Source organism: Halichoerus grypus, chromosome 8 (assembly GCF_964656455.1).
Source record: "Halichoerus grypus chromosome 8, mHalGry1.hap1.1, whole genome shotgun sequence".
Classification (NCBI taxonomy): domain Eukaryota; kingdom Metazoa; phylum Chordata; class Mammalia; order Carnivora; family Phocidae; genus Halichoerus; species Halichoerus grypus.
Genome location: NC_135719.1, coordinates 106053017 through 106078506, shown reverse-complemented (window position 1 = coordinate 106078506; position 25490 = coordinate 106053017). Strand labels below are relative to the sequence as shown.

Sequence of the window (25490 nt, the reverse complement as noted above, 5' to 3'; positions counted from 1 at the left end):
CTCACAGAAAACAAGCTGTTAGAAAGAGAAGCAGTGTGAAACGAGGCGGGATGAAACCTCACTGTTTAATAGAAATTTGGGGAACCGGATGAAATCAGCAGCTAATAGTACTTAGTCTTGGATATCAGATGATCTTCTTAGGCACCATCTCCAGCAGCAGTAGAAATTAAGAAGTATGCGCTGGTAATTATTCCTGGAAGATGCTACCTCATCCTAGCTCTGTGCTGAAGTCTTTCTTCCTCTCCAGGCGCTACCTTTACCCATGATATGGAAGTTACTTTCTACCCAGGAGAGGAGACGGTTCGAATCACTCAAACTGCCGAGGGACTTGACCCAGAGAACTATCTGAGCATTAAGACCAATATTCAAGGCCAGGTGCCTTACATCCCAGCAAATTTCACAGTCCACATAGCTCCCTACAAGGAGATTTACCACTACTTGGACTTAGGTATGTATAACCAGTTTTGACATCTATAACATGGGGATAGTCCATATTTTACGAGATATTTGTGAGGATGATGAGTTATTACGTGGAATGTCCTTAGAACAGCGTGTGGTACATAAAAGAAGCTCAATATCCTTTTTATTACTCTTATCAAATATATAGTATAAGTGAGAGAAGTGTTGGCTGCTACACAAATGAATATCAGTATCCCCATCCCAGTATTAATGTAATGCCAGTGATAATGTAAGAAACCGCAACCTTGTCTCTGGGGGTGTGTAAGGGTTGTATAAGTACATACAGTTTTAAACCATCTGGACCACAGGAAAGTAGGGATTATTGGAATTTTTACTTGTCCTGTACCTTCGTTTCAGCCTGTTTTAAAATGAGATGCTGCACAGTGTTGTAAAATGATTTGGAGTCAGAAGATAGGAATTCACATCACGGATTTGTAGTTGAAAATATATGGGGATAAGGTCACTTACCATCTGACAGCCTATTTTCTCTTCAGAATGAGCATAAGAACACCTTTCCTCCTTGCTTTCCGTGGTTGACATGTGTCCATCCTGATGAGTTCTGGAAAACCACCCGAGTGCAAGATGCTGGCTTAGTCACAGTTGCCGTCCTGCCGCAGAGTGGTTTGCTTGGAGCTGTGCCTTTCTCCCTTCTCTGGTGTGAGAGTTGGAAGCCAGGCAGGAGACGAAGGGAGAAGAACGGGTAGTGGAGACCCAGACAGTGAACAGAACACTGGTCCGGGCTTCCGACTCCACGCTCAGACTGAGAGAAACGGCCCCTTCCTTTGCCTGAGCCCTTTGGGCTTAAGTGCAGGGTGTTGGGAGCGGTCACGTCTGTGTCCTCTAGAGTGTGGACTGGTTGAAAACTTGGGGTGTAGAGTCAGGCTGACTCGTGTTCCAGTTCCAGCTCTATCACACGCTGGCCTCATGTCTTAGGCTACTTCTTGACCTCTGTAAGGCTCCCTGCACATGATCTCGAGGCCCACCTCGCTGGTATGAGGCATGAAGAAGGCCGTGCTTATAGAGCGCCTGGCGTCGCTGGCACATGGTAGCAGAATTTATTCTTTGCTAATAATGACAGCAATGACAGCACTTTGGCTTTGCATCTACTCAGATTCCCGGAATTGCCTTGCGGGTTTTCCATATAAACTCAGGAATTTCCCAAGGGAATATGCTCCAGGCATTAGGTGAAAAACCCTACAGAAAAAATCGACCCCACATGAAACTCTCTAATATTTTAAACATTTACCAGTTGGGCTGAATAATGTCTTTTGCAGCTGTGACCTCCACAAGTTCCAGAGACTACTCACTCACCTTAGGTGCCATCAACCAAACACGGTCCTACCGCATCTACCAGAACATCACTTACGAGGCCTGCAGGCACGCCCCCAGACACCCGGCCGTCCCCACCACCCAGCAGCTGAATGTGGACCGGGTCTTTGCCTTGTACACGGATGAAGAAAGGGTGCTTAGATTTGCTGTGACCAGTCAGATTGGCCCAGTTGAAGGTACGTTTCCTTCTGTTGTTTTGGGCAAAAATTGAATCTAACATTGCTTCCTTTTTGAGTCACCTCAGAATGATTCACAGAGGTTCCTAAGGGTTACTGAGGGCCAGGCTCTGTGTTAGGTGCTGAGGGTAAGGATGAATAAAACAGAGTCTTGTCTTAGAGGTGGAGACAGAGGTAGAAATGGAACTTTTAGAACAGTGTCCCTGCCAAGCGAAGGAATAGAGTACGATATGTGAAGTTGATCTGTAGGCAAACCCTGTATGTGTGCCAGTCTGTGTTGGGGAGACACCTGTGGACAAGGTGAGGCCAAGTCAGGAGGGAAAATGATGCTGACAAGTATTTGTTACAATTGTGATGAGAACAGGGTGCTATGAGCCTAGCCTGGAGGTTCAGGGAAGAGGTCCCTAGAAAGTGACATTTTTAGCTAGAACTTAAAGGAAGAGAACGATTTCACCAAGTCAAGGTAAGACAAAGAGCCAGTGGCTGGAAAAACAAAAAGAACCGCATGTAAGAAAAACCCAGGTTAACATCGTACTCAACAAGGAGAGACTGGATGCTTTCACTCTAAGATCAGGAATTAGACAAGGGTGTGTGTTCTTGCCACTTCTATTTAGCTCTGGATTGGAAGTTTTAGCCCGGGCAATTAGGCAAGACAATAAAAAAAAGGCATCCAGACTGGAGAGGAAGAAGTTCCCCTGTGATGTAATCTTATATGTAGAAAATCTAATTCATTAAACTATTAGAACTAGTAAGTTCAGCAAAGTTGCAGGATATAATTTTTGTATTTTGATCTTGTATTTCTATATAGTAACAATGAGCAAACTGAAAAGGAAATTTTAAATGATTCTGTTCCAAAAATGTTTAGGAATAAAAAAATTTTTTTAAGTATAATACTTTTACATTAAAACCTATAAAGCATTTTTGGAAAAAAAAAATTAAGACCTAAATAAAAAGAAAATTAGAAGACTGAATTCCATGTTTATGAATCAGAAGACTTAGTATTAAAATGGCACTGCTTCCTAAATTGACCTATAGATTCAACACAATCCTATTAGCTGGCTTTTTGGCAAAAACTGAGAAATTGATCCTAAAATTCAAGGAAATTTAAGGAATCCAGAATAGCCAAAACAATACTGAAAAAGAACAGAGTTGGAGGAATTCCACTTCCTGATTTCAAAACTTAGAGTAATGAAGACCATGTGGTCCTAGCATAAAAATGGATATACAGATCAATGCAATAGAAGCGAGAATCCAGAAATAAACACAAACACATTTACAGTTTGTTGGTTTTTGACCAGCTTGCCAAAACAATTCAGTGAGGAGAGAGAATAGGTTTTTTAAACAAATGGTTCTGGAACAGCTGGATATCCACATTCTAAAGAATGATGAGGGACCTCTATCTCATACCATATGCAAAAATTAACCAGGGGCGCCTGGGTGGCTCAGTCGTTAAGCATCTGCCTTCGGCTCAGGTCATGATCCCAGTGTCCTGGGATCGAGCCCCGCATCGGGCTCTCTGCTCCACGGGAAGCCTGCTTCTCCCTCTCTCACTCCCCCTGCTTGTGTTCCTGCTCTCGCTATCTCTCTGTCAAATAAATAAAATCTTTAAAAAAAAATTTAACCAAAAATGGGTCAAAGATGCTAATATAATTTAGCTAAAATTTTAGAAAAAATATAGGTGTGAATTTTTGTGACTCTGCATTTGGCAATGGCTTCTTTAGAGAGGATACTAAAAGCATAAGCAACAAAGGAAAAATTGGGTGTCATCAAAATTAAAAACTTGTGCTTTGGAGGATATTATCAACAAAGTGAACATACAACCCACAGAATGGGATAAAATATTTGAATATCCTATACTTTTTAAAAGATTTGATTTATCTATTTGAGAGAGAGAGAACACAAGCAGGGGGAGCTGCAGAGGGAGAGAGAGAAGCAGATTCCCCACTGAGCAGGGAGCCTGATGCAGGGCTCGATCCCAGAACCCTGGGATCACCTGAGCCAAAAGCAGATGCTTAACCTACTGAGCCACCCAGGAGCCCCTGAAAATCCTTTATTTAATAAGAGACTTGTATCTAGGATATATGAAGAACTCTTACAACACAATAAAAAGAAATTTGGACAGAACATTTTGTCAGAAGATAAACACCCAAAGCACATGAGAAGATGCTCAGTATCATTAGTCATCAGGGAAATGCAAGCACAATCAAAACCATAATGATGCTGCTTTACATGCATGTGGACAGCTACAATAAAAAACAGATAATAACAAGTATTGGTGAAGATGTGGAGAAACTGAAATCCTCATACACTGCTGGCAGGAGTATAAAATGGTATACCTACTGTGGAAAACAGTCCAGTTTCTCAAAGTTAAACACAGAGTTACCACTTGAACAATTCCACTCCTAGCTATATAACCAAGAGAAATGAAAGTTTATGTCCCCACAAAAACTTGGACACAAATATTCATGGCAGCATTATACAGAATAGCCAAAAGGTAGGAACAACCCAAATGTCCATCAGTTGATGAATGGATTTTTAAAATGTCCTGTATCCATATAGTGGAATATTATCAACACATAAAAAAGGAATGAAATACTGATGGGAATGAATTTTGAAAATATGCTGAGTGAAGGTAACTGTCACAAAGGACAACATTTTGATTCTATCTAATGAAATATCCAAAAGAGGCAAATCCACAAAAACAGTAGATTAGTGGTTGCGTCGGGCTGGGGCATAATAGGAGGGTAAGGAGTGGATAGCCAAAGGATGCAAGTTTCTTTTGTGGGGGGATTAAAATGTTTTAAAATTGATTGTGGTGATGGTTGCATAACTGTAAACATACTAAAAAACATTGAATTGTGTACTTTAGATGCGGGAATTATATGGTTTGTGAGTTCTATCTTAACTGGAAAAAAAAAATAGCTGTAGGGGGAAAAAAAACCAAAGCAGTGTTTCTCAAGCTTCAGTTAGAATTAACCACAACTGTGAAGCTTGATAAACATGATGGTAAAAATGTTCTAGGCTTATGAAGCATTAAGGACGTGAGTAACCCGAAATACACATTGCTAAGCGAAAGACGCCAGTCTGAAGAACGCTACCTTGGTGTGATTCCAACTACAGTTGACCCTTGAACAGCATGGGTTTGAACTGGGCAGGTTTACTCATATGTGGGGTTTTTTTCAATACAGTACTGAACATGTATTTTCTTACGATTTTCTTTAGCTTACTTTATTATAAGAATACAGTATATAATATACAAAATATGTGTTATTGGTAAAGCTTTTGGTCAATAGTAGGCTATTAGTTTTGGGGGGGTCAAGAGTTATACAGATTTTCAACTATGTAGGGGGTCAGCACCCCTACCCCCCACGTTGTTCAAGGGTCAACTGTATATAACATTCTAGGAAAAGTGAAACTACAGACAATAAAAAGATCCGTGGTTAGCAGGAGTTCAGGGGGAGGGAGATGGGGTGAATGGGGAGAGCATGGGATTTTTAGGACAGTGAAGCTATTAACCAAACCTACAACTGCATGACACAAAGAGTGAGCCCTAATGTAAACTAGAGATTTTAGGTAATACTATATCCATATTGGTTTATCAGTTATAAATGTACCACACTAATACAAGAAGCTAATGAACTGCAAACTGGAGAAAGGGGAGGGTATGGAACCTTTACTTACTGCTCAGTTTTTCTGTAAACCTAAAACTATTCTTTAAAAATAAATCTTGATTAAAAAAATAAAAAATGTTTAGGCGAGCCAGAAGATGAGCTTGCCAAGTCCGGGAACCCCTAGCAGGTAGGAAATTGTCAGATGGAAGGGACCTTTTATTTATTTTTCTAAAGGTTTTATTTATTTGAGAGAGAGCAAGAACAGAGGGAGAGGGAGAAGCAGACTCCCCGCTGAGCAGGGAGCCCGATGCGGGGCTCGACCCCAGGACCCTGAGATCATGACCTGAGCCGAAGGCAGACGCTTAACTGACTAAACCACCCAGGTGCCTGAAAGGGACGGTTTAATTCTGAAAGCCAGTAGCTAGTGCTTTCCCCTAGAATGCGAGGGGCACAGGAGGAGAACAGAGAGGGTCTCCCACATGTGGCTCCTTATTGATACCGCTGAGGCCGGAATTGGTGTCTCTGAGAGCTGATTCTAGGACTCAGCATTGGAGAGGAGGGCTCCGGAAGCCTCCTCACGCTCAAGGTGCAACGGTCACTTCAGCAATAGGATACCGAGATTAAGGCCAGAGGGCTGGACTCTTCAAGGATGCAGAGATGACTTGAAAGGAGAATCCGGAGTTTGCTGGTGCGGGGTGGGTGGGCAGTTTGGTTTTAGGAAACTTGCTTGGGGGTGCAGGCATTGGGAGCCCAAGCATTATAAGGTGTTGAATTAATAGCATGAAAATGTCAGTTGATTTTAGAGAAACGTGTATCGGAAGAAGGGAAAAGATTATTGCCTCTTTCTCAAAAGATTTGAACAAAAACAAAGGAAAACCTCCTTCTGCCCTTTGCTGGGTGTAAGGTGTCTGATGTGTAAAAACCAATAGTTAGCAGAGGAGCCTCCCAGGCCAAGGAATCCCGCTCCGATTCTAGAAGTATGTAGGGAAAAGATCAATCCCTGGGTGTACTTTTCCTGGAGACCGACCAGATGGGAGTAACAGAAAGAACGCCAGCAAACTATCAGGTACCAGGCTGCTAATTTGTCTTTAGAACTTTATGTGATTTTCCCTTCCACGCAAGTCAAAGCCTAACAATAGCAAAGGATAGTTTACTTGGTGCCAAGCCCTGTTCTGAGTACTTAGTCCCACACAACCCCCTGCCTAGTAGGGGGATCATCAGCCCCCATTTTATAGAGACTTGCCCAGTTGCAGCTACAAGGCGGCCAGCTGGGACCCAATCCCGGGCACCAGCTCCAGAGCCCACCCCCGTCCCTCGCCTGGCCCTGCTTTCCCACATGGACTCTACTGGCCTCAGGACTCCTCAAAATTTGGGCCGAATTGCAAGAGGGAATGTGTGTTTTAACCCTGTGTGTCTGCACCTTATTGCATCCACCCCTATAGAAAACTGCAATATGGGTTATGCTCCCTGAATAGGAGAAAAACGGGGGCAAAAGAAAACAAATGACAAAATCCTTCCCCCCGCCCCCCCTGCACCCCCCCACCCCCCTGCACTCCCTTTTCCCCTGCCCTCCATGCACAGCATTATCATCTTGAGTGTTTCCGTCTCTCCAGAGGGAATGACGGTCCGGCTGGAACGTCTGGGATACAGCGTGGCCGCCCCAGCCGACATGGGCGCCCGTGGCTTCCCAGGGCCGGGGAGGCTGTGCCGTCGGGGCTGCGTCCGCCTGGTGAGCCATCAGAGCCCGGGGCCTGGCCCAGCTGCAGCCCCCGCACCTCGCCCAGTGTTTGCACTTCAGGTGTGGGTCGGCCCTCCTGGGCTCCTAGAACCGGACCCCTTGGCGCCCACTTCAGGGCTCTTTCTGGCAAGTTGAGGAGACTGGGCAGAGGGCCACGCAGGGAAGCGGAACGGACTGTTCTTGAAGGAAAACCGCTCTTCTCTTGATTAAATGAGTAAATTAGTTCCAGCTCTCCTGTCAGAGAGTCAGGCTGTTGGAGAGGGTGAGGGCGAACTAGAACTCGTCGTGAGGAGGATCCCGTTGTTCGTGCTGCAATAGGGAGAACGCGAACATGCCAGAGAGCATGCAGAGCCAGGTGGTTTTAGGAATGTATTTTTAAAACAAGCATTTTGGAAACCGAATTCCGTGAATGGGGCCTGTGCTCAGAGGGGCTGTATGCTGGTTTAATGCTCTGCTGCTGTCCTCTTGAAACTCTTAATTTTTGAGCAAGGGGCTCCACATTTTCCTCTTGCACTGGGCTCTGTGAATTATGTGGCCTGCCGAGTCAGTGAAGCATATTTTAAATCAGTGTCCTGTCATTATGGACATTTTTTTCCCCCTCAGTTTCAGGTAGGCCAGGGTATCCCATCCAAGTCTGAAAGTCAGCTTTTGGACTGCATTTTTTGCATGCCTAGCTGGGTGGTAAGCTTTTGACATCTCTGCATACTTACTAATCTTTGCCAGAATGTGCCACAGTGCAAATTGGATGCTGGGAAGTACGGAGCAAGAAGGTTAAGCGTTAGTATTTACAAATTAAATCATTTCAAAGCTCACTTCCCCCTTTGGCTGGGTAGGCCAGGCATTTTATACAGAATCTTCTCCTAAAATGGAGAAATAAGAATTGTCTTGCATCAGGCCTTCCGTGAGGACATGACCCTATTGTTCTTAACTATAGCCATGCTGGGGACTGTCTCAGGAACTTGGTCCGTACAACCCCGTAACCCCAGCATTGTGTTTCCGTCCTGTCCACCAAGAGGTGCGGAGGGAAGAACGAGGGATGTGCAAGGTGTCTGCTTGCTATCTGGAGCTAGGCTCACATTGACATCCTTAAGTTCATCAGGTTTAAAAAGTGCCGGAGCCATTTATTGGTCCTTTTCTCTTGGCAAAGATTCTGTAACCTAGTCCAGCCAGCAGCATTGCAGCAATCCAAGGATAAACCCGTGGCCCTCCTTTTTTTCTTTTTAGGCCATAATATGAGAATAAGGATATTCTCCTGCAGGAGCACATGGTGGGGGTGTCTTCTAAGGCAACGGGAGGAATTTACCAGAATGCAGGGAGGTCCCTTCGGAGACTCAGCCAAGGCACCCCAGTTCACAGCAGACTAACACAGAATAGCGGGAGGCTCCACGTGGGTAGTGGGGCAAGCTGTGGGGAGGTGGCTGGACATCCTGAAGGACAGGGAGGGCGTCCAGTCTGACACAGGTGACAGCAGCAAGCACTTGGGTCTAGACTGGGAGTTACATAGGCAAGGCCCACCTGCCTGAGGTAAGAGGGGTGAGGAGATGTGGGTGAGCTAGAGAGAAATGAGAGGGAATCCAGGAGGAAGTGGTACCAGGAAGTTAAGGTAGGTGGTACTGCCACTGTGTCTACTGATGCCAAGATGCTGGTCCCTGGAGCCGTGAGAGTGAGGCAGGACTTGGGTTGTGCTGAGCTGGCCGTCAAGACAGGGACTCCGGCACTGGCCGAAATCCAAGGCAGAAGCTCAAGTTATGACTTAGACGAAGCCCCACTGGTAGCTGGGATGGCTTGACGTGAAGCCTGGGAGGTTTGGGTGAAGCTCCTGAAACCTTTGAGATCTAAGACCAGAATTAATTCTTGGGACTGAGACAAAGCTGAAACCAACTGAGGACGAGCCAGGGGTGCCACTGAGGAGGAAGAAGGAACGTCGCCCCTAGGGACTGGGTAAGCCTGCCCACGGGGGGAATTGCCACTCATATATATCATGTCAGGGTTTCTTTATTTTCTTCAGTTTTAGCAGATATAATCCTTATCTTTATTCCTGTTTTACACCTGAGGAATCAGAGGAGTGAATGAAACTGCCCAGAGTTAATGGACTCATTGTGTCTGGGGTTCTTTCCCACATCATCTCTGCGCCCTCGGCTTAGCTAACTGTATGAAGTTCCTTCGGTGGTGGCCGTAGCAAAGTGGTGCAAAGCACAGCCAGCCTGGCTTTTTATCCCTGCTCTGTCCACCTCTTCTGACTGTGTGACTTTTGCCAGGTTACTTGGCCTCTGTGTGCTATAGGAAAAATGAAGATAGTAATACCTTCCTCACAAGTGCAGTCGTGAGGATTTAAAGGGATGGTATATATAAAGGTTTTAGAACAGTGCCTGGCAAATAGGGTTGCAATAAGCATTACTACTGTGCTCTATCCAGAAACAAAACTCTTTAGGGAAGATTTCAGATGTTAAGTATTATCACGACCTAGTGGATGGATGGATCTGTGGCAAGGTTAATCCTAAAAAGTAAATACTGCAAAAATCATCCCTCTTTAGTCTTCCAAACCTTAAAAAAGGCAAGATTTTCCCAGTAATTAAATTTTGACCTAGGAAATAGTGAATTTTAGTGAGAGACTGCCCAGTTTAGAGGCAGAAATTTGGGGTGTGAGTTCTTGCTGTACCGTTTCCTGGCTTTGTGAGCTGGGGCAATTTTTCCAATGTCTCTCAATTATCTGTGAAAATTACCAATCATGGGGATGACAGCCCACCTCACAAAGTCATCCTGAGAATCACACAAGGTGATCGAGTGAGAGCACTTGACGATAAAATTATGCCGTGTGATGTTTTTATTCCCTGGGCACAAGCCTACTGTAAGCAAGAAAATGTTAGTTGTCTGTAGGGTAGGCAAGAGGAGGCCATTCTGGAATTTAATACTGCAATTTAAATAATCTAGCCCAGCTTGGGGTATTAAAAATTTAGCAAGGTCGCCAGGCGCGCCCCCAAACAGATGAGTATGTGGGCCGTCCCGAGGAGTCCTCGATCTCCCATTGGCGCCGTTCTCTTTATAACAACCAGATTGTGCTTGTGTGATCTATTTCCTCTCTACTCATTGCAGGGGACTCAGACCCCATCCGTGTGAATCCTTGCTACGATGGGAGACACACATGTGACACGAGGGCTCGTTGCCACCCGGGGGCAGGGGTAGACTACACCTGCGAGTGTGTCTCTGGGTATCAGGGAGACGGACGCAGTTGTGTGGGTAAGTTGTATGCGCCCTGTTTGTTCACGGGGTCCTCCAGCTCTGTGTTAACAGAAGACCAGCGTGTCTGCTTAAGGATCTCTACTGATGCACGAGACACGTTTAGCAGCTGTTAATCTAAATGCTCTTACTTCAACACTAAAGCATATTCTGGTTAGAGTTGAGAGGGTAGTTTGGAGGTGGGTATTTGGGGCTGGGACTGGGAAAAGAAGACATGTATTTGCAATTCCTGCATATTTGGAGTTCTCAAGTTTGGTCATTTTAACCCTGTAGTAAGTATTTCTTGTATTTATGAAAACATATGTTTTCTGGTTATCTTTAGGTTTCAGACCTTGTGTTCCTTTCACCCATGACATCCCCACAAGCCACAGAAATTTTACATTTCTTTTTTTTTTTTTTAAAGATTTATTTATTTATTTATTTGAGAGAGAATGAGAGACAGAGAGCATGAGAGGGAGGAGGGTCAGAGGGAGAAGCAGACTCCCTGCTGAGCAGGGAGCCCGATGTGGGACTCGATCCAGGGACTCCAGGATCATGACCCGAGCTGAAGGCAGTCGCTTAACCAACTGAGCCACCCAGGCGCCCGAAATTTTACATTTCTAAAAGAAAAATTGTTGGTGTGTTTTTCTTTTAAATGTTGAGTGGGTTTTATTTTTTACTGTTTAAAGAATTCTCAGAATATTCAAATATTTTCCCTGTGACTTATATACTTGAATGACTTGAGATAAAGATTATCTGAAGGTTATCCTGCAACATGCATTCACGTCTGATGCTTAGAAATACTACGTTTTGACATATTTCCCCCCCACTAATTTATTTGTTCTGTTGGAGCATCATGGCAGTGAGAAAACATTGGGTTTTCAGACCTGCCACTTGGGGAACCCTTGATTTAAGCAGTGCCTTTCTGTCCTTATTTCTTCTTAGATGTAAATGAGTGTGCCACCGGCTTCCATCGCTGCGGCCCCAACTCTGTGTGTATCAACTTGCCGGGAAGCTACAGGTGTGAGTGTCGGAGTGGTTACGAGTTTGCAGATGACCGGCACACTTGCATCTGTGAGTGTTAAGGCGCTTCTCTTTTTGGCCAAGATGGCGTTGAATCTTGTTCTCTGATTCATTAATGTTTCCACTCTGACCTACAGAAGTTCTGCCATGTGGTTTTAGAAAACAGTTAACGTTGAAATAACCCGAAGCTATGGATCAGTTCAGCCCTGTGTTGTTGTTTTCCTCTAAATAGATACTTTTGGTGTTGAGTTATTGAAAGGTGTTCCCCCAGTTGGGATTCCCATGTGTCTTGGTATTTGGCCGAATCATGTTGCAAGACTATGAACCTCTAATACCACCAGTTCTAGATAGAAGTAAAATATTTCTCAAATTTAAATGGAATGGATTATAATTCAAAGATGCTTGTTCCACGTGCCCAGGTATAGAACACCCTCTGTAATAGAGCTCTTTCTAGGGTAAAGAAAAAGAAAAAGACATCTTTGGACCTAAAAGTAGATCCAAAAGAACTAGGATTCCAGATTCATCCCATTGGTAGAGCCAGATGATAATAGAGAAAATACACTTTTTAACCCAGTGAGATGAAAAAGTAGCCATGATCATAGAAACTATGTGTGTGTGTGTGTGTGTAGTTCTGGTGAGTTATAAACTTTAATCAAGGACTATTTTAATGACTGATCTCCATATCTAGTGTTTTAACCACAAACCCAGAGCAGCGCTTCTCAAACTTTAATATGCATACAAGCCATCTAGGGATCTTGTTCGAAGTCAGATTCTGATTTGCTGGCTCTGGGATGGGGCCTTCGAAGCCCTCAGATGTCCTGATGTCATTGGTGTGGGGATCACACTGTGAGGATCAAGTCTCACCCATTCGCAGGCCTGAACTCTTGGACGTCCTTGCCTTCTTCTCTTTTCAGTGCTCACCCCACCTCCCAACCCCTGTGAGGATGGCAGCCATTCCTGTGCTCCTGCTGGCCAGGCCCGGTGCATTTACCACGGAGGCGGCACGTTCAGCTGCGCCTGCCTGCCTGGTTACACGGGCAACGGGCACCAGTGTAGTGGTGAGTACCTGTGGGTTGTCAGCCTCAGTGACTCTGGAAAGTCGCCTTGGATGCAACACCCCCACATAGCCAGAACCTTTCTCAGAAGGACCTCTCCCTTGCTTGACTCACGCAGCCTTGGACTTGTCTAAAGAGCAAAAGAGAAGCTGTCCTTTGAGTCGAAAAGCGGAGCCAAGGGTGATTTCCCTTGGACTAGACTGTTGAGCATATATGGTTGTCCTTGGTGGAGACGTCCCTGGAGCACTAGGAAGCCACTGGCAGCTTGTAACCTCCTGTTCCTGGGAGCTAGTGTAGGCTGGAGGAACTTTGGGAAAGCCCACTCACCTGTTGGGAGGTCTCCATCCTTCAGTCTCTTTGGTTAATGGCTTAATCTGGCACTTCCAGTCATGCCTGACTTTTGGTTGCTATCCCACTGGTCGAAGTGGCATTTTAAGCAATCTCTAAACATACATGCAATGCTTTCTCTCTCATTTTTTCCCCTCCCTCCTCTCCCCGGAGAGAGGGGGGGGGGGAGAGAGAGAAAGAACTCTACCGTTCTGAAAGAACAGTAATGCATACCTAAGCACTCACAACTTTTCTCCCGGAAATCTAAAGATGTTTAAGATGGTTAAGGCTTGATACAGTATTTAATAAAATCACTAAACTGGAATGTGGACTGTTAAAATTTAACCTGGTTAAATAGTAATAATGATGCGAGACGTTGTTACAAAAGTGGGTATAATTCTCTGGGTATATATGTTCATGAAACCGGGATTAGTAGTACTTTAATACAGAGATTATTTAGCAAATCTGCATAATCCACTAAAGGTTTTCAAAATGTATCCAGTGACATGATGGAATTGAAACTCAATTTCATGCTGTCAGTAATACCCCCAAATTATGGGAAAATGAGACACTGGGAGAGAATGGTGGGGAGAGGATCTGTTTGGAGATTATGAACCCGAAACATAGGCTTTCCCCCCTTCTCTTCAAATTGCTGCTTGCATGGGCCAGGCCACCCTACACCTGGGCACCCTGAGTTGATTTGCCAGAACAGCTGTGTAACTCCTGGGAGTTTTACAGCAGCTTAAATAGCACGCCCCCCCCCCCCCCCCGCCCCGCCTTTTACCAAATGTTGGCTTCTCATCCTCCTCCCATTCCGCCTCCCTTCGGTTTCCTTGGAGAGGCCGCCTGAACCAGCAGACGGAAGCCATATGTTGTGGACAGAACAAATGTGTCCGGGCAGCCAGCCGTGCTCTCCTTCCCAGATGTGACGGGCCATTTGGTATTGTCTGAACCGGCTCTTTAATGTTTCCACGTCTGTTGTACAGAAGCTGTGCTGTAGGGTTTTCTTAAAAACACAGTTTATACTGAAATGACCCAAAGCGGTGGCTCAGTTCAGCCCTGTTTTCTTTTTTTCTTTTTTTCCCTCCTAAAAACACCCCCCTGCTTTAGAGCTCGAGTGTTTCTCCAGTTAGACCGAGGTAGATTTGGAATTCACAGATGCTTCTCTCACTTGACCAGCCCAAGAGCTCCATCTGTCATAGGACTCTCCAGAGAGAGGGTAGCCTCCACAGGTGTGCGGGTCAAGGTGTGAGGTGCCCTAACTCCTCATTGTTCTGTTATTTCTTACAGTGGGAATAATATTTTTTCCACTCTCATGGAACTTTGTCATTCAGTTTCTTTTCTTTCTTTCTTTCTTTTTTTTTTTTTAAAGATTTTGAGTTGAGAGAAAGAGTGTGTGCATGTGTGTGCATGGGTGGGGGGGCAGAGGGAGAAGGAGAAGCAGCCTTCCCGCTGAGCAGGGAGCCCGATGCAGGGCTTGATCCCAGGACCCTGGGACCATGACCTGAGCCGAAGGCAGGTGCTTAACCAACTGAGCCACCCAGGCACCCCTGTCATTCAGTTTCATTTAACACACTACTGGCTCTAAGAAATGAGACTACATGGAGAATCAAAATCTTGTCAGAATTTCATATTTAAACATCTGGCTGCTCGGGACAGCAGAGATAGTGCTTTCAAGGTATTTAACTCCTCAGGTCTTTGGTTTAAAGCTAACAAGTTGAAATTAGTTGCAACCTAGATGTGATGAGTGTTAATAATCAATGTTAATTGAGTTAGATGTTTCTTGCCCTAATCCCTTCTGAATCATTCTCTTTTCCTTCTTTTAACTTCTACTTGTCCTGTAAGACTTTGATTACCTTTGGGGTCATATTAGGACCCTGAAATTGGCCATTTTTCCAAGTTGAGGACTTTGGAATAATGCCATTCATTGTTATTACTGCCTTCTTGCTGATTTCTGCCATTTTTAATTGTCCCTATTCAATCTCTGCTTCTCTACTTTTGGGATTTTCTCTGGAACCCACAAACTTGAAAACATGCCAAACCCATCAGTTGCCTCCCTAGTGTATTAGTTATCTATTGCTGCATAACAAATTACCCCCAAGTATGGCAGCTTAAAACAATACACATTTATTGTCTATAGGTCAAGGGCCTGGGAATGGCTTAGTTTGGTCCTCTGCTTTAAAGGATCCTACAAGGCTGCAACATGGGGTGTGGTAGACTTGGGATCTCATCTAAAGGCCTAACTGGAGAAAGATCCTCACATGGTTACTGGCAGGATTCAGTTCCTTGAAGACAGAGAGCCTCGGGTCCTTGCTAGCTATTGCCAGGAGGTACCTTCAGCTTCTTGACACACAGACCTTGAACAAAGTAGCTTACTTCCTCAAAGCCAGTAGCAGAAAGTCTGCTAGCAAAGTGGAAGTTAGATGCAAGTTACTCAAGGGAAGGAGATTACACAAGGTTACAAATACTAGGAGGGAGGGATCTTTGGGGTTCCTTAGAGGCTGCCTCCCAAAATCAGTTGCCATTTAAGCTTTTCAGACTGGAAGAATAGAGAATGAATAGTCATTTTCCTAAAGACCTATGCCATGCCTAAACCGGTCTGGGCTAATCATGAAGGCGACTTGCAGGATAAGTATGTAAGTGTGTGTGTGTGTGTGTGTGTGTATGCACATATTTAAAGGCATGCCACAGTGTGCATGTGTCTCTGACCACAGAGAGAGAAAAAAGAGCAAAACGAGAAAAACAGAGATAAAGGCTCTATTTTGTGGAAAGTGTGCATTCTTGAAGCACACATATTTTTCTTTCCTCCATTAAAGTAGCAATAAAAAGGTGTGGGGGTTTGCTCTAGCCAGTTGGTCAAAAACTGAGTTCCCTGGAGAGACTGGACTTGGCTTTGGGCTCTCGGTCTAGTCTGAGTCACCAGCAGGAATTACTTTTACCCGAGTAGAGTTAAATCTTTTCCAGCTTCCCTCAATCAACCCCGATTTCAATGGTTTCAGGGTTGATTTCAACCTTGTATTGGAGTGAGCCAATGTTTCTCAGGCCTGTTGGTCCTCCTAGATCTTGGTGACTTTGCTAGGTGCAAAAGCAGATTGTCTTGAGTTAGGATCTTTCCAGGGAGGAGCAAGTGTGAGTTGAACAGGTGGGCCGTCGCTCAGAGCCCTGACTGCTCAGGAGGGACATGAGAAGAGGTATGTGGAGTAGTCTTTCTCAGGTCTCCTGTTCTAAGAATGCAGAGGTTAGGTAAGGTATGGTAAAGTCGGTGCAGCTGCAGCGGAAGAGAGCAGGGCTTGAAAGGAAGGAGTTTCTTACATTCATGGGTCCCAGAGAAAGGGTCACCGCATACCACACCAGGGCGCAACCAGCCGGGTGCTTGATTGAATAGGTGGGGAATGAGAACTTGTGGGCAGAAGCCTTTACTGGGGTCTGGAAATTTCACTGGATAGTGTGGAAGCAAAGGGGGTGGGGTGGGATGGGTTGGGGGGAGCTGGAATCTGGTAATCCAGTGCCTGGGTTTGTTTCAAAGGGACTTCACCTGGTTTTGGGTGTGGGCAGAAGGAGGGCAGTGACAAGAGTGTTGAAACACCGAAGTATGAATTCAAAATGGAGGATTTTAACAAATTTTCCATACAGGTTTTTTTGTTTTGTTTTGTTCTTTTTACCAGTTTAATAGGTAATAGAATGGAGAATTATGCTGAGATGAAGCCATGTTTCATCATCTGAATAGCAAAGGAGCTCTACTATGCCTTGAACTTTGTTGTCTTGACCTCAGTATCCTGACAGCTCCTAAAGACCCCTGGCATTGATAAGCATCAACGGCAGCCCCCTCCCCCGGTGGTACAAGCAGTTTCTCCCTTGCCAAGGGGCTGAAAGTCTTTCCATGCTTTCTGTCCTGACACCTGACATCCTGTGACATAGGGAGGAGCTCCCCTTCTTTACTCAAAAGCTCCAGTTCCCTCCAAACCCCCCGCAGTGTTAGCACTCCTGAGGAGGAGTCCTAGCCTGCTCTGAGCTCAGGCCCTGGAGTGGCTGACAGGATTATCTTCTGTCATGGTGGGAGGTCTGTCTTTCAAGGAGGCATCAAGGACTGTGCTTCGGGGAGACTTAACCTCCTCCAGCCTTTAGGGGACGGGGGCTCCCCACTTGTAATGCTTTCCATCTCCCAGTTGGTCATTTATACCCATTACTACACCCCCCCCCCCCCCCCCGTAACTCTCGTATCTGTGGGGAGGATACCTGCTCTTTCACTCTGATCAGAACTCCTAGGCCATAGGCTTTCTGAACATGAGTTAACTTGGTAGCTCTGGGGCGTCCCCTCTCTCTGAGTTCAAAAATAATCTCAAGAAACTGATCCCTGGGTTCTAGAATTAGGCCCTGTGTCTCAGGAATTCCTGCTTCCTGTCATTGCCTGGGGTTCCTGTTAGCATGAGAAGTACTTTTAGCATATGTATTATGAATAGCTTTAACTTCCTGCATTTACTTTCCTGCTGGATGTTCATTTTTACAGCTTTGGTTTCACAGCGTTTTGCAGGCCCAGGGAGCTGGATGGCCACCGGCTTCACCCAGCTAGGTACTGGGGTTGTCCTTCTGAAGAGACAAGAGCCAAATTCAGGGATAATTAAATATGACAATAGAGAACCCGTATTGATTAGATCAGAGATAGGGTTTTTGTTGTGATTGGTTAACTGAGGAGCTAACCAGAAAACCTGGTTTGTTTCTGACTTTGCAGATGAATGTATAACTACTTTCCCACCTTTGTAGGTGGACAGGAAGGTAACCAGGGAGGCCAGCTGCTCATCTGGGCAGAGCCTCTCTGGGTGGCATTGAACTTGGTTGTGTCAAGCATTCAGGATTCTTTTGGACTTAAGGGAGCTCATTTATTTTGACCAGACTTCCCCAAGACTGAGGACACACAGAATGTGAATTTGCTAATTACAGTGTAAGAGATTCCTCTCCTGTGAACAGACATCTGGGTTTCACATCCAGCATGTCCGCTCACCAGTACCTGGGAAAGGAGCTGAGCCATGGGAAGGGGGCTCGGTGAGAGCGTGGTCATAACAAGGCTGGTACCGACAGCCCTAGAGCAGATTTCATCAGGTGCCTGGGAGGCCGGGCAAGGAGCCACCTCTGTCCCCAGCCAATTCACATCACATTCAGGCTGTCATCCTGGCGGGCTGTAGCGAATGGATGCAATGTGCTTCTGGGACTTCTAGGTTTCACACTGATCATCCCAACCCACATTTTTTCCTATTCACACATTTTTAAATCATTTTTGGGGTATCTTTGTGGAAGCGACTGCTTTCTTTTATTTTCAGTCGAGACTTGATCAGACCTACACCCTTTATCTTCCTTTTACTCTGGAAGACTTCCTGTCTTTGCAGATAGCTTAATCATGGGCCATTGCTTTTGTTTTATGTATTTTTTTAAGAATTCTTTTTTAAATTTTGAAGTAATCTCTACACCCAACGTGGGGCTCGAACTCACAGCTCCGAGATCAAGAGTCGTATGCTCCACCAGGCACCCCTGGCCATTGGTTTTAATAGTCTGACTCTCAGAGGTTTTTTGTGGGGAGAGGGAGGAGAGCCTTGCTACTGTCAGCCCATGCTGATTGCAGTAAATAAAAGGACTATAAGCCGGCGTTTGAAGTTCCGGGATGCTGCAGTTTTGAGAATTATGAAAATCTTCTGGTACCGTGTGGAGGGGGGGTGCTGAATTGTTGACACTGATAATCCTAACAAATTTAGATTTTTTTATGTGTTGTTTCAAAACTTGTGATATTTTTCTTACACTTTTCTATTTCTTCTAAAGGTAGAAAGTAGAGAAAATTTCTGATTGATTGGGCATTGTAGATAGTAGGACTCTGATTGCATGAGACTGAACGTGCTTCTACCTTAGTTGAAAAAGCCCTGGGAGCCTCTTCTGGCTGCTTTGCATCTGCATCTCGATGCTAGAGGGACAGCGAGCCAGCAGTGCAAGAACAAAGCCATTGTTACACACATTCACTGCTGCGGGACGGACAGGAAGTGAATGATTTACAGTCTAAAGGCTAGTTCAAAGGTGATGACTTCCTGGAATTCACTGTGGATGAAAGATGCTCTAGAAATACACTGCAGGATATTTTTTTTCTGGAAGTGACCACATTGCACATTAACTCCCGTGTCCCTCAACTTTGTACATTAAGCTTGCCTTTAGCTGTCATCATATCCCTGCTCATGCCCAGAGGTCTTCTGAGGTTGACCCCTTGCCGTTGACCCACGTGTACTAAGGCCGTGTAGTAGCCCCGATTGTTTTCAGTGAAGTCATGCTGTTCCTTCCTCCCTCCCCCACCCCCTCATCCCTGTTCCTGCCTCCACAGATGTCGATGAATGCTCGGAAAACAGATGTCACCCCTCGGCTACCTGCTACAATGCCCCAGGCTCCTTCTCCTGCCGATGCCACCCTGGCTACCATGGGGATGGACTTCAGTGCACACCAGGTAAGGTTTGGAGAGCCAGGCAAGGCACAGAAAACCCTGACTCCTTCAGTGTGATTTTTCTACAGCCTTCAGTCCACTCCTATTGGAGACCAAGGCTTCTCCTGTTCCCTCTAGCTGCCTAGTTTACTGAGAGCTCACTGGTTATTAGCGTTCTGGGAGGCCAGGAGTATGACCCATCCGTTGTCCTACCTAGCGTCCCACCAGTTGTGGTCAGCTCCCTTCGTGATGGGCTTTGCCTCAGTAAGTGTGATTGAGATGAAGTACTGAGATCAAGCTTACTAAACGTATGCACTAGTGAGTTGGTAGTCAGCCCCCATGACTATTCTAGGGCGTCTTGGCCAGCACGGTGCAATCTAGTGATTGCCATTGACTCGGAGCTTCTCAGACTTAAATTCTGGACTTCAGGGGCTGAACAGAGTTTTACTTATTTTCTCCCAAGTCTCTTGGGATGTTTGGACAGAAGCCATGGGTGTTTCTTCATTTTACCCCGACAGCGGTGGGGAGTCAGCTCAGGACAGGGTGAACTGTGAGAATCAGGGAGAAATTAGGGAGATAGTGACAGAACTAAAAGAATCCAGGAGTTCAAAATCTCAGTGCCTTGCTCTTTTTCCCATGCGATGCTATCGTCCAAGTATACAGAGGGAAAAACAAAAAACCCCTCGGATAGGAGCTTTGAAGTTAGCTGGTAAAAGTGGATGGGTTGCAGTCTTTTATTCATCCTTTGTACATCTCCTTTACCCCGGCCTCGGAAGACCCCTCCTCAGGGCTGAAGCCCTGCGAACAGCAGCAGCGCCACGCGCAGGCTCAGCACACCTCTACCGGCAGCCGGCTGCACATTCCCCAGTGCGATGAGCAGGGTCGCTTCCTGCCACTGCAGTGTCACGGCATGACCGGCTTCTGCTGGTGCGTGGACCCCGACGGCCGCGAAGTCCCCGGCACGCGGACTCCCCCCGGCTCCATGCCGCCGCGCTGCGGACCACCAGGTGAGCCAGTCAGGGAAGAGAACCGCTTCCAGCCTCAGCCTGGGGCTCCAGAAGCAGAACGGTGCTGACCGGGGTGGGGCAGGTGATCACCCCTGCCCAGACCGTGCAGACCCTGGGCCGATCTCCACCCTGTCATCGGCTCCTTCCTCCTAGGAACACTGGAATGGTCTGTGCACACCCGTGTGCATGTTGCTGTGACAGGGACGGACGGAGGTACATATGTGATCACTGCCGCACGCTGGACTGTGGCCTCACACTTGTCCAGGACAAGCCTGGAAGTGGAGATTGAGTGTGTCGGTCAGGCTGAGGCCACTGCCCTGCACCTGTTACGGCAGCTTTGGGAGATCTTAGAGCGAGAGGATCCTGCCAGACTGGCCTTTCGTCCAAAAGGAAAACTGCCTGCCCATATTCCTATCCCTTCGCTCCGCCTTCCGAATTGCAGCAAACAGTATGAAGGCCATTTTAGTACTGATAGGAAGAATAGGTAGGACACCTGGGGGTGGGTCCAGCTGGTTTGCGCTAAGCTGATCACCCCAGCTGTGTCCAGCCAGGCCTGGCATGTGGATGGGGAACCCCTTGCCTGCCCCGGCCAGCATCAGAAGAGGCGCAGGAACCTGTCGTGTTAGCCCGTGCGGTCGGAGATGCTGACAGTGAACTCGTCTGTTACCGTCTGAGCACTCCCTGTCTGGGTGGGGCCTGGCGGTCAAGTGCTCACGTTTCATGCCAGGGCAGACTTGTGTTCCTTGCTGAGTTGTTCAGAGTGGGCAGAACTTTATTATGAAGAACATAGGACTGACTTGATACCATTGTAGCCAAAATAATTCCTGAAGCCATGAACTTGCTATTCAGAGGTCCATTTTTACTACTGAGAAAGATTAAATACTAATTTTGGCTTTTCACGTATAAGAGTAAGAAGAGCTGGAGAATTACCACCAGTTTTGATCCCTTCAATAATATCGTTACGGCCAGCACATTAGTGCTTCTAAGGTGCATATAGGTAAAAATTGGTAATGCTTGATTCCGATGTATGTCCTTGTTTCCACAGTGACACTCCTAGTTCCTCTCTGTCCCTATTTTTAGTAAAAGATTTTGTAGGTCCAAAAAAAAACACACCCACCCAGAAAAATCCTGTTTCACTCATGTCTACTCTTTAAAAAGTCTCGGTTCTAACTCCATCTGGGATTTAAAGAAATCAGATGGTTGGGACACGCCTTAGGGAATGGTTAGAGTTCTGTTACACTTACTAAGACAAGCCTGTGTTAAGGACAGTGATTCAGAAGGAAGCCAAGAGAATGAGAAGTTAACGACTAAAGGAGGGACATGTTCTCTTGTGCAGAATCTTTCTCCATGGCCCAGACTTCTCTCTTGGTGCTGGTTCGGCTTGGCTGCCATTTCTGACTAGTCTCTGCATTAATGGGGTTGGCTTGAAGGGAGGGAAAAAACACTCTGTGTCTAAGATTTCAAAATATTTAAAAGCCCTGCCAACCAAAAACAGAAAAGAGAGAAATCTGTGGTTGAATTAAGAAGGAGCTCCAAATAGTAAGGAACAAGAGGGAGGCACACATATCAGTGATGTGAGGTGCCCATTTCCCAGAAGCTGGGTGTGCTGTGTGGCGGCATCCCAGACAAAGAACTTCGCCTTACTGGGTGGCCCCCTGAACCAAGAACGTGCCCTCTGAGTTTGCATGTGGGCCTGGGGCAGTGTTGGGAGCTTCTGCAGGGAATCCCACCTTGAGATGGATGGCTAGTGGTTTGAGGAAGCGACATTTCCCCGTCTGGGGTCTTTGAGACACATCTAGGGGAGGAAGTGCGAGACTCCTTCTCCATGAGGTCTTAAAAAGAACTTGGCTTCCCAAGGGTCATGAGCTATAGAGACGACCTGAAAAGCATCCACTTCCCCCAAACCCAGTGAGTCTTGTAGTTGAGCTAGTTGGGTTTGAGCTCTGAGGATTTTATTGACCACCCTCCCGCTTTCCTAGAGGTACCCTTTGGTACTAGAACCAAAGTGTAACGTTTCCAACTTTGTTCTTTGAAGCCATTGGAGGTTTTGACCAAAGGAGTGCCATGAAATGATTGTTTTAAAGGGACTCTTCCTGGCTGCTGGTAGTTTACACTGGGGGGCAGGAAAGGGAGGGGAAGCCACGGAACGAGTAAGAAAGCTTTGGTAATAATCCTAGCAGGAGACCATGGGGCTTGGACCAGGGTGATAGGGGTAGATGAGGTGAGAAGTGATTTTCTGAATGTATTTTGAAGGGACAGCTGACATTTTCTGACCTATCAGATGTGGAAAGCGAGAGAAAGCAATCAAGGATGATTGGGCCCAAACAATGGAAAATGGAGGTGCTGTTTACTGATAGGGAAAAGTCTAGGGCAGAGCAGCTTTGGTGGTGGAAAGGAGGGGCCCCATTTTTGTTCTGAGATGGATGTTAAACATCTAGGTGGTGGTATCAAGTAGGTACTTGGCTGTATGATTCTACAGACCACAGGCTTTCAGTTGCAGGAATTAAAAAAGCAGCACCTTCTATTTGAGTTCCTTTAGATAAGCCTATGCTAGATGGGTGGATGAGTTATTTAAACATCCTGCAGCAGAGTCCCTGCAGACCAAGAACCGCTATGTTTACGACAGAGTGACAGCCCTTTGGAAGCAAGGCTGGGAGAAAACAGCCAGAGAAACCACTCTGCAAGAGCTCGCAGGAGGTTGAGCCTGGTGGGGAGCTGGGAGGGGGAGCAGAGAGGGGAGGATGCTGGAGAAGGGAGGGGGCAGAGCTCTATGGCGGGAAGCTGGAGCCTGCCGAAATAAAGGTTCAGCTCTGAGCCAAAGGGCTTCCAGGAACTGGAGTGTCTGTCAGTCAGTATGGAGTTGGCCCCCACCTCTGCTGTGCTCACAGATGCTAATTACAGCAAGTCTTACTCCATAGTTTCCCAGTGAGCAGACACTGAGGGCCACGTAAGTAGAGCACTCAGCGAGTTTCTAAGACACATGGCCAGTCTCAAGATTGCCCTCTGGGGTGTAGGTCCTGGAGCTTGAACCAAGTGGGAAAGAATAAATATTACCTTTAATTATCATGTAGGCCACTGAGTTCCTGATGAGGGTCCCCCCCAAGTGCTCTGTTAGCAGAGGCTCTGGGCCCAGGCGGAGTGGTCCCCGTGGGCCTCTCCCGGCCTGAGCGTGCCTTGCACCCCTGATCTGACCTCCTCTGGCTACCGATGTGGCTGGGCCTTGATGACAAATCCTCTTGGCCCAGGAAACTTTGCTTCTCCGGATTCCTGTGGAGAGCTTCGTAGAGCACTTTACTGCTTCGGTCCAGTGTCCGGGGGCTTGGCCGAGGCCTTGCTGGCGGACGCTAGGAGGAGGGAGGCCAGGTGTGGGGAACTTCAGCTACATGCTGTATTCTGTCTTGGGCTCACCATCAAAGGCTTTTTGTCCCCATCTGCTCAGAGCCCACCCAGAGGCCCCGGACCGTCTGTGAGCGCTGGAGGGAAAACCTGCTGGAGCACTACGGTGGCACGCCCAGGGACGACCAGTATGTGCCCCAGTGTGATGACCTGGGCCACTTCATCCCCCTGCAGTGCCACGGGACGAGTGACTTCTGCTGGTGCGTGGACAAAGATGGCAGAGAAGTGCAGGGCACCCGCTCGCAGCCAGGCACCACCCCTGCCTGTAAGCACCCAGGGACCACCCCCATTCACCACATCTGCTCGGAGGGTTTGCTGGAGGGCAACTGCCAGCTCTGGGTGAAGATGGGGAAATAGGGGGTTCCCAAGGCCGGTGAAAGAAGTCAGTAATATGCCGTGTTGATTTATAATCTGGTCTACCCAAGAGCCCAATTTGGATTTCATGTTTGGTTTTGTCATTAGCAGTTTCTGTAATTAGAACATCTGGAACTCAGCTCAACGTGCAGTTACTCCTCCTCCCCAGCGCAGGGTGAAAGGAGACACGTGTCACCCTGGGGGCCCAAAGAAAAGCGGACACAATACTGGCTAGTTTCTTTCCTTTAAAAAGAAAAAACCTTTTGCTTTGTTCTGAGGGGAAATGTTTTGTTGTCTTCCTCCCTAGTAATTGGCAGTGTTTTACATAATCCTTGGGAAGACAAAAACCTTAGAAATTAGAATTTCTTTTAAGGAACATCTGGAACACATCTGTCTAGGGTAAAAACCTTTTGATGTTTTTGGAGGTTGTGTGTGGAAAGTAACTTCTTCCCCTCTCCCCACCTACCCTTGTTGCCTTTCCTCTCTGTTCTTCGTACTTTCCCACGGCAGGTATCCCCACGGTTGCTCCGCCCACAGTCCGGCCCGTGCCTCGGCCTGACGTGACCCCTCCGTCTGTGGGCACCTTCCTGCTCTACGCCCAGGGCCAGCAGATCGGTCACTTGCCCCTCAACGGAACCAGGCTTCAGAAGGACATGGCCAAGACCCTGCTGTCACTGCATGTAAAGTGGATTTCTGCCGTGGGGGCGGGGCTGCAGAGGGCTTTCAGATCTGGGCAAGGGCCGGAGGTAGAGGGGGAGGTCCTGGAGAGTTTCTGGGCTGGACCCCGACTCCCTGAGTCTGACACTGCTCTCACAGGAAGTGGGGGCACTGCTGCCAGGAGTTTCGTCTGACTGACCCAGGCTTTCTCCAGTGGTTCATGGGGTTTCGGATAAGTGGAAAGGGAGTTTCAGATCTGTCAGGATATTGAGGCAGTATGATGATCCAAGGCAAAAGTGACAGAACCTTAACCCAAGTCCCCAGGGTCCTCTCCGTGCCAGACCTCTCCAGACGGTCCAGGAGGACCAGCGAAAGGGTGTGGTTTCTGTGGTCAGTTACGAATCCCAAGTGGAAAGAAATTAATGACTGCCTCATTGTTGCAGCCCCCTCCCCTCCCGTTCTGGTTCTGTGGATCAGTCTCTTCTCTAACTCCTTCACAGAAGATCTGGGTGGAGGGGGATGCTGGGAAAGGAGCCAACAAGCTTTCCCTAGATGCCTGTTGCTTCCTGCGCCAGCAGCATCCCTACTGACAAGGCACTCCATTTTGGAGGAGGGATTTCTTCTCTAAAATGGAGAGAAGAGAAGGGAGTTCACCAGAAAGGCACTGCCACTTATAAAGGAAAGCCATCTG

The 25490-nt window shown here is 46.8% G+C and overlaps 2 protein-coding genes across 4 annotated transcripts in view; one reads left to right on the top strand and one right to left on the bottom strand.

Moving 5' to 3' along the window:
• Positions 1-25490, bottom strand: part of RTRAF (RNA transcription, translation and transport factor) — a 55389-nt gene that overhangs the window by 7502 nt on the left and 22397 nt on the right. The window lies entirely within an intron of this gene.
• NID2 (nidogen 2) overlaps positions 1-25490 on the top strand; it is a 58378-nt gene that overhangs the window by 26346 nt on the left and 6542 nt on the right. For all 3 annotated transcript variants that reach the window (XM_036109205.2, XM_078053693.1, XM_036109206.2), the window contains exons 7-15: positions 248-448; positions 1734-1964; positions 10407-10550; positions 11475-11603; positions 12467-12610; positions 19290-19409; positions 20162-20392; positions 23832-24053; positions 24653-24822. In XM_036109205.2, the coding sequence (XP_035965098.2) occupies positions 248-448; positions 1734-1964; positions 10407-10550; positions 11475-11603; positions 12467-12610; positions 19290-19409; positions 20162-20392; positions 23832-24053; positions 24653-24822 (1592 nt within the window). The remainder of the gene's footprint in view (positions 1-247; positions 449-1733; positions 1965-10406; positions 10551-11474; positions 11604-12466; positions 12611-19289; positions 19410-20161; positions 20393-23831; positions 24054-24652; positions 24823-25490) is intronic.